Source organism: Oreochromis aureus, linkage group 12 (assembly GCF_013358895.1).
Source record: "Oreochromis aureus strain Israel breed Guangdong linkage group 12, ZZ_aureus, whole genome shotgun sequence".
Classification (NCBI taxonomy): domain Eukaryota; kingdom Metazoa; phylum Chordata; class Actinopteri; order Cichliformes; family Cichlidae; genus Oreochromis; species Oreochromis aureus.
In genome coordinates this window covers 4,752,534-4,762,062 of record NC_052953.1, presented here as the reverse complement: position 1 = coordinate 4,762,062, position 9,529 = coordinate 4,752,534, and the positions used below count along the sequence as shown (strand labels likewise).

The 9,529-nt window shown below is 42.2% G+C and overlaps 1 protein-coding gene across 1 annotated transcript in view; it reads right to left on the bottom strand.

Moving 5' to 3' along the window:
* Positions 1-1,790: 1,790 nt before the first annotated feature.
* antxr2a (ANTXR cell adhesion molecule 2a) overlaps positions 1,791-9,529 on the bottom strand; it is an 83,435-nt gene continuing 75,696 nt past the window's right edge. The window contains exon 18 of the mRNA XM_031734858.2: positions 1,791-4,338. Within this exon, the coding sequence (XP_031590718.1) occupies positions 4,300-4,338 (39 nt within the window). The 3' untranslated portion in view covers positions 1,791-4,299. The remainder of the gene's footprint in view (positions 4,339-9,529) is intronic.

Genomic DNA, 9,529 nt, shown 5'->3' with positions numbered 1-9,529 from the left:
GTCAACTTTTATGGGCTGAATACTAAAGTCAGATTATCACCAAGTGCTTCCTGCAGCCTGCTCTGTTTAAAACAACCCCGCGTGTAGCTGCCGTCCTAAGCACAACGGTAAACAGAGCAGACGAGCTGATATTTCACTAAAGCTGTTTGTAGAGTTGTGCAATTTCATTTTTAGGAAAAAGATGATTTCTAATGTCTCTGTTTTCTAAAAGCTAAGTCAACGGTCTTCTCGTGGTTTAGTTCATTATTGAATTATGCTGTATGTAGAGGTTTTTTTCTTTAAAAAAATGTTTTTGACTAATCAACAATTAAAGGCCATAAGTGAGTTTTTCTTCAGTGTCTTTGTAAAAATTGTCAGATTTCAGTTACTTGCAAGGAAATGATAAGATTATGACTCATATTTTAATGCTGTCAATAAGTCAATGTATTTGTGTGTGTTGTGACTATATAACTGAGAATGTTTTGAATACTTTTAATTTTAATGATTGATTAGTCAGTTTGTCAGAAAACATCAATTCCCCAGTGGCATCATCCTCCATCTACTTATTTCTTCTGAACACTGGAACTGCTTTTACTTTAATTCCTTTGTGTGGGATCAATAAAGTTAATCTGATCTCGTAGGCAGAAGAAAAAAAATTGCTTTATAAGGATATAATAAATAATTACAATTAAATTAAACCACAGTGTTAATTAGTCTTAATCCTGTTTCTTTTGTTTCAGAGGAAATCGAGACTCTTTAAGGATCTTGCTTGACTGTGAGAAGATGATCACTGCTACATTTATAAATTCAGTTTGGGTCTGTTCAGGACATTTTAGGTAAAATGTTGAAAGTAAAAGTAAAAGCTCGATGTCCAGACATGCAGTTTTAAAGAAACTGAGCCTTGTTTGCACCGTTTGAATAGATTTGTTCATGCTCCACCTCTGCATCAAGTTTCATTAAATTTGACACAAACCAACAACAAAAACAAAAAACAGTCGTTATGACTTTACAACCTGTGAACACCTGAGTGTATTTTAGTTTATCTACTTGTAACTATTACGTGCTTGAAGAAAGAGCACCCTTTATTACTTGTGACCACTGTTTTGACTTTTAAACTTAAGTTTTTTTAAAAAGGGGTTTTATCAGGAAAAGTCAGGTATGTGAAGGTAATTTCAGCTTTATGAATAAGTAACATCTTTACTATATTTCAAAACTGACTCATGGACTTCACAAGATTATTTCTTGATGTTTAAAATACCAGAAAGAACATTCAAATCAGATTTTGCTGAACAACACTCATGAGTGAAGCATTTAAACTAAGAAAAAAGTGTTTTCATGACACGACAAATCCTTCCTCAACACGGCGGAGGGGTTATTGTATATACAGCCTACACACACACACACACACACACACACACACACAAACCGACCCGTACACACACACACACCTCAGCTGGCATCTTGTCACAGCATGCAAATGTGGATAAAGCAGAAGGTGTACGAGCGCATATTTTTTACTAAATGGAAGACCTCATTTTTGGGGCGTTGAAGACCTTGAAGGGATTTTGTTTGTGTGTGTGTGTGTGTGTGTGTGTGTGTGTGTGTGCCTCCGGTGACTGACTTCACAGGGGGAGAGGCTGCACACTGTCCACTCCTCTGTCCACACACACTCTGTATAATCACGTTCCCTGTCGGGCCCTATAAATCTGTAAGGGCCCAATTAAAGATAGCCTTTAGCATGACCACCCCTACCAGCACACATGTGTTAAAAAGAGAGAAAGAGGAAGAAAAAAACCACACACACACAAAGACACTGTTCACTTTCTTGTTGGATGTATATTTGACACAACAGACTGCAGTGTACAACAGTGATAGAAAAAATTGTCAGATTAAAAATAAAAACAGTGCAAAACTCAGAAAAGCTTTAAAAACAAAAGAAGATGCAGCGGCTCACACGGATGTGAGTCGAACGTGGTCTTTAAGGTGCTACGTGAATATAAAAAAAAAGACTTGAAGATATTAAAATGATAAATTACAATTCTGCACATGAAATAAGCTGATACGGAAAGTTGTGCATGCATATCGAACTGAAGCCGGAATTTGTTAAAAGTGGACAAAAATCAAAGTGTGAAGTTTAAAGTTGTTGTAAAGATTTTTTTAAAAAGTACAAAAATACTTGCATTTATAAAAAAAAGCATTAATTTACAGAGAGGTACAAGCAAATTTGATTTGTTACCTTTAAATGTACAACAACGGCGTATGTGGTGTGGGGAGGGGACGCAGCGGTGACTTGTGACATGCTGTAAGCAGGATGAGTTGTGTTGTGACTGCTATGTAAATATCTCATTAGTTTGGGTTAATAATATTCCCGTGCTCTCGGTTGCTACATAAAGAAGACAAGATCTAAGTGCTAAAATTTCTTCGTCCCCTGTAAGTCCAGAGCTGATGAGCCTATTAAATGTCAGCCTGCAAAATTATGCAAGAGGCTAAAAGCGTTTAAGTCGAACATAAATACCAGCGCACCCCGAGGATTCGATTCAGAATTATTTATGTCCCTCCGATCGGGACGGAGAGGAAACAAAGGAATAATTAGTCCAGCGTGTTGCTCGCCGCCCGTCTCGCGCGCCCTCGTGCCCACCGAATGCGAGACGCTCGCCCATTCCCCCTCAAACTTGATGGTTGTTGAACTTATTTTTAGTGTCATTTGATAAGCTTCCCTGCTTGCACAGAGACATCCCACTGACCCAGCCACTGGTCATTGTCTATACCGCTTCCCGTCAAAGCCGGCACGCTTTGTCAGGTTTCGACTCGAATATCCATTTTGCGTCTGAAGTACGGTATCCAAAGTGACTGGATCATTCGAGCCTTTTTCTTCAGCTGCTGCCCCCTTTCCTCCCCCACAGTGTTTCCGCTCACACTAACATCATTTGGGATTGGCGTCGTGACAGCGCGCTTGAGAAATCCACAATATATTTAAGTACATATCCCTTGCTTTTTGGGTTGGGGCGGAGGAAGGGGAGGGGGACGAAATAATTTCTGGAAATGAACAATACTTATCCGTCCATCGCATCCGCTGCTTTGGGTTTGCGTTTTGGACGCGGTGCACCGTCACCGTGGCACCGTGTCCTCTTTTTTCCTGTGAATAACGCGGTAATAGGTCATTCAATGTCAAAAGGCATAAAAAACAGACAGCCAGGTCTTCACAGGCTGCTGCTTGCTGTTGCCTTTAATTATTTTAATTAAACTTTGATATTCCGCTGCTGAGAGAACTAGCGAGTTGCGACGCAGCTCGGGAGCCCTCGGAGAATTGAGACGGAGAGTCGGGCAGCGTCGAGGCAGCCGCTTCTATATCTTAAAACTCTTAACTGATAGGCCTGTTTATGGTTTGTGATGTGCTACGCCTTACTGAGCAGGGAGCAGACTGAACTAAAAACAGGGGCAAAAAACACCAAGCGCCATGTCAAGGTCTTAAAGGCATCAATCCCTCAAACCTAGCTGGAGATCACCCCGGTCAGGAGGCTGTCCTGCGGTCGAATAACGCTCTATTAATTTCCTTGTCCCGAGTGCATAATGAAAGGAAGGTGTATTAAAAAAAAAACAAAAAACTAAAGGGCAAAGTCTTGGTGCCTTCCAATACCTTGGGGCATCCTGTCTACAATTTGTCATGCGTGTGCACTTCTCAGTGTTAAAATGACAAGATAAGCCAGTCAAAGGGCAGCCGCCAGGCATCCAGCACTGCCGAAGTTGGAGAGGAGTCGTGATGAGACATTGCCAAAAGGCAGTGGACTTCTGCACTTGCGAGGCCCGCTGGGATTATTCCGACTTCCACGCCAAAGGCAAACAGCCCCTTTCTCCATGTTTTTTTTCTCTTTTTTTAAAGATAGCTTCCGTCTGTGTCCATGAAATGAGGTTTTTCACAGAAGCTGCAATATGGTCAGAATATGTTAAGCCTTTGGTGCGCATGAAAAGCTAACCCTGTCTGAGTGCTAAGTTCTGGGGCGTGCTGCATTCCTGCTTTGGCCTTTTTTATTAAATAAAAAGATTTGGTTTGAGGAAAATCTAGTAAATAACTTAATAAATGAAAATTAGAACACTATCGTTCTCCCCTTGTGTGCTTTTTAAAACTGCAGAGAGGAAAAGAACCAGAGGGGGAAACTTTGTGCACAAAGTGAAGCAGAGCAAACAGATAGTGGTTTTAGCTGCAGGGCTACACGTCTTTGAAAACAACCTGAAATTCTTCTCTTGTCCACAGCAATCAGCACATGCTGGTTTTCACACAGTAGTTCTTCTTCTTCTTCTTCTTCTTCTTCTTCTTCTGTTTTACTGATGCTGCACACGGCTGAAATTAACACACCGGCCCTGAAAATGACACACACACACACCGAGAGTATTAAAACTTTAGTAATAAACTTCCACTTTGCATTTTACTGCAGTTTTTCAAGCAAATTACACATTTTTTAAAAATTTCTTAATATTAAATAAAATGATTTGCATTTGATTTCGAATTTGCATAATTTGAAAACCTGTATTCCTGTGGGTGATATTTTCTATACATATTATATATTCTTTAAATTGGTAAAAAAAAAAAAAAGTATGATTCAGACAGCAAAATAAATCAATAAATATTGCGATTATATTATAAAATACTGATATAGGTCTCCCAAAATGATCCCCTTCCCCACCAACAAAAAAAATAAATAAATCAAAAAACAAGCTGAAGAAGATTTTCATAAACACAGCACACAGAGAACACACACAAAGCCTGTGTAAACACACCGGGATGGATATTCAGGATAAATCAAATGAAACAAATCTACACTGAGCTGAAATCTTTGTCTCAGCTTCGATCAAACGAAGAATCAACTGGTGACCCTGCAGCAGCGCTTTAAAAAAAAGTAAGCTTGCCCCTCAAAATAAAAGAGATCTCAGTCGTCCCTGTGCATTGTTTTATCTTGTGTGTGTGTGTGTGTGTGTGTATGTGTGTGTGTGTGTGTGTGTGTGTGTAGCTTTGCCTGAGCCTCTCTGTGCGGCAGCGCCCTGCTCACTAACAGTAGGCTGACTGGCACCAAGAGGGAGCTCTCGCACAGCGAATCCCCAGCAGCCCGTCAGCCTCCATCCTCACATCTCTGCCTGCATGAGCCTCCTCTCTCTCTCTCTCTCAGTTTCCTTTAGCCTGACTCCAGCATCATTCAGGTGCTCAGCTATACTTCATTCACTGATGCTGGCTGTGGAATTTGTCTTTGACTCATTGTAAATTATTAGGAGAAGTGACAACACGTCTCACCAGCAGATAAACAACACAGACTGTTTCCACACTCTTCATAAACCAACAGTTATTTGGGGAGGTTTAAAGCAGCTGCCCCCCTCTGCTCTGTAATTTGACTGACTCTTTATTACGCAAAGCTCGCGCCCTCTGGGAGGCGAGAGATCTGGTTCAAACACAGGCCAAGAGGTCACAGGCCACAGACCAACTGCACAAAAGGAGAATAAACTGGAAAATCCAGCACATGTAAACATTTTTGAATCTTCTGGCTAAAGTGGAGTTTTTGGCGTTTAGGTTTTGCGAATGGTCAATTCACACATTTAACAATAACAGCAGTACAGTTTGGACCCTGAACTTTCTGAGGTCGAGGCCGCTCCTGGGCTGCCTGAGTGAAATGTTTCTGTAATTCCATCGTTAATATGATCGATTGAGTTCTATACATTTGATTTTTTCTGGAAAATAACCCCTAAATCAAACCTTTATGGGATTTATGAGCTTAAAGAAGAAGAAAAAACAGCTGCTTTTTATGCAAGTCCTGCAAAACTCATGAACAGATACTGCGGCTACGACATCTCCCAGGGTTTATAAAATCAGGATTTCTGCACGGCTGCATTGCTCTGCAGGAAGAGCAGCTCATTGACTCACAGCAGCAAAGAGCAGATGAACATTTTATTTCTGCTTTTCAACACAGAGGCAGCTGAAACGCTTTGAAGATTTCATCTGAAAGGCCCCGATTCATTTCCTGTGCTGCATTTGCACCGACACGGTGACACGTGCACATGTTCGAGCGCTACAGCTGCTTCTTTCTCCTTCTGTGAAAACAAAAGCACATTCTTTCACATGCAGGCCTAACGCCGTCCAGGTGGATGCTTCCTATTGAGGCACGGCGGACAAAAATGACCAGGACTTTGGCTCCCGAGCTGCCTGCTGAATGTGGAGCTCAGCAGCCAGCTCCTCTGGTCCCGCAGCTCTTACAGTATCTGCTCTACAGTCTGGCTCGGGAGCAGAAGTGTGCACGGACCGACTGTGACAAGGGCTTTAGACAAGCTGGAGATTCTTCCATTTCTCATTATTTGGCAAGGCTGGTGGGTGTTTGGTGGAGGGGTGGGGGCTTTGCTCCATCTCTGCATGATAAGCCCCTCGACGTGTACCCTCTGCAACTAATCTCACACAGTCAACAAATAAGGCACATCAGATGCTGTTTTGGCCGCGGCCATCAGAGCGGCTAAGTTCAGTGGATTTTACGGGTTTTACGTCGCGGGGGCTTGCGAGGGAAGAAGCGTTCTCTGCAGTGGCAGAATGGCAGGCGAAGCAGGGGGATATGGTGCGAGGGCGAAGCAGGTGCAGCACAATACGGTCAAACCCATTCCAGTTCCCCTGTTCCCGGATGAACGGGGCCTGACTTGGCAGGGAGCGCTGCATTGTAACTGGGCCATGTTGGAGAGACGGAGGCCCACCTGTGCCACCCGCAGCGGCAGAACAATAGTCTGAATATGTCAGCATGGAACATCGGTGAAGGCTCATCAGACGGACGGCAGCGTGACCGCGGATGGACGGTCGGATGAGTCAGATGGGGAGGTGGAGAGGTGCGGAGACGAGAGGAGGGGGGAGTGGGTCAGAGAGGGTCATCAAATCCAAATGAAGACTGTGATTAATAAGGTTCATTACAGACACCCCGCTGGCTTTCAATTGAAACAAATGGAAACAGCTTGCAATAAAAAAATAAATATATGAAATAATCGAAATAAATGCTTTAAGGTAGTGATAATTTTTAGATTTTTTTTAACAACAAAATTCTTCTTTGGGTCTAAGACATGATAACACAAGGTGAAACATTAAAAACGGCTTAAAACAGACCTCAACATACCGTAGAGGTAAAACACCATAATAATCCAAGGATTTACGCACCATTTACTCACAGTTTTGTTCTGCAAGACTCTCAGCACGAGAAAAAAAAACTTCCAAAGTGGAAGGAATAATAATCTGATCGGAGCTGTGGCCACCTACGCCGCAGCCGTGTTAGGAGGCCCTCGCCTCGCGGCGTGTGGAGAGGAGCCGCAGAGGTCCACATTCGTCCAGTCCTCAGACAACATGTTTGTCACTTGGACTGTCGGCTCGTTACTTGAGGCACAGCTCCAGAAGTGAATTGGTGTGCGTGTGTTTGTATGTGTGATTTTGACTCTCATCTCTCGCAGCGTTCACACCCTGAGCAGCTCGAGTCCCCCACAACTCTTTGAAGATCTCTGCTGCACGAGGTTGTGAGATTCTGCAAACTGTTAGTGGCGACTAAACTCTGCGATATTTTTTTTCTTGCTATTAAACGAGCCTGCAAATGATAACCAGCAAAGCTTCAGTAAACTAACGGGGAATTTAAGGAGGAGTACTTTTCCTTCTTTTTGTACTCGAGTCGTGCATTTTCACAACAAATTCGAACCACAGATTGGCTGCCACATGTCTGCGTGAGGTTCAAACTTCACAGCACTCGCATTTTAAATCTCTGTGCCTTTCGGTTATATGAAACTGCAATATTTAAGGTGTCCCTGTCTACTTTTTTATTATTTCAGTGTTTTCATTTACTGCATTTGTATACTTTATGTTTGCATGTGTATATGCATTGACTACTGATATCAACTTGGAGAGGGGATGACTTGAGTCAACAAAGTCTGTAAGGTTGTGTAAACTCTTCAAGAAATGTCACATAACCTCAGAAAGCTTTGGCTTTAGCGAACCTGCTTTCATAACGTGTGTGTGTGTGTGTGTGTGTGTGTGTGTGTGTGTAGACTGCAACTGTTTCCAGAGTCAACTTTCTATTAAAAGCAACATCTGCACACAATCACTCGGGTCCTCGCGAACTTATTTAGAGTGAACTGTGTCTGCTATTGACATGGACACAGATGAACCTGGAATCTGAAGCGTTTGAAATGTTTGTGCAGGAAACGCTTTTAGTAAGCCGGCACAGCTGCGGACCCGGCTTTCATTTCACTAAAGAAGCGGAAAATATTATTTTCCGTTCACTGCCGAATACTTTCCTACGCATTAGGCACTGAATCTGCAGCGTTTTAGGACACGCGCAACAAGGGCGGACTTACACCTTGACAACTTTGTGGGTCCCTCTGTTGGCTGGAATGAAGCAAACCTGAGGACGTATTCCAGACTTTCTTGCACTAATTAAACAAATAACTTGTAAACCATCAATGATTTATAAGCTAAAGAAAAACTTGGGTTTGTCAGAACAAGTTTGAAATGTTTTTCCATCGGCGTTTTTGGGAGATTGCTGGAAATAAACACAGCTGATGGAGAATTAGCTGCTTTCCAAATGTTTGTATTGGCTTGGTGTATTAATTGATTGTATAGTTTGTCACATTTACAATATCAGAAACCAAAAAAAAGATGCACGAAAAGAAGAATCCATTTAGGTTACAGAACGAATCTCCCATCTGGACTGTAGTGTGAAAACACTTGCAAGCATGAGAGTTGTAATCCAGTTGCAAGATGCTTATTTTGCAGTGATAAGCTACAGGCTTTGAAAGATTTTATTACCAGAACAGAGACTTTTTTTCCACATTAGGGCTTTGCAGCGTATACAGTAGCTTAGTTAATCTAGGGCTTACTTAATCCAACAGCAACACTCATCACTCATTATTCCAACACTCGTCTCTGGTTGAGACAAAATGTTAATAAGCTGAGCAGCAAATTCATACTGCAAAGTACTCGCGTACAGTTATGCATGTTGCATTTCTCTTACAGTGACCACGTGTAGCACGAGGTCAGATCGAGGTTTTTCGTGATGCACACTCGGGCATCATAAGTCAGAGTAGTAACCCTAACAATGACAAAGATCATACGTCCAACACGACTGCGACAAATGTTTCTGACACTTATGAAATATTGTATCCATCGATCGTCCGCAAAATTCAAACCACTAAAGAAGCGACTTGTCCCAATGAAACATGTTCGCTGTATATGAAGCAGTAGCATGTGCACCCAAAATTTTTAAATAAAGTTTTAGATAATAGCATAAATCCTTTGTAACAACAAATAACAAAGCAACAATCAGCTTCCTCAGATCGGTAACTTCCTGATCCTGTTTTCGGACACCACCTCCAACATCTTGGACCGGAGCTGCTGATAAAAGTGTCTTTACTGCTCTGCAGCTCCAGATGATAGAGTCTGTCCAACCGAGAGATTAGAGACGGCTACATGAGTCTGAATACCGCAGTGTGTTTGTAAATGTTAGGGACCAGAGGTGGTCATCAGGAACTAAACTATCAAAATAAAAGTGAGGAG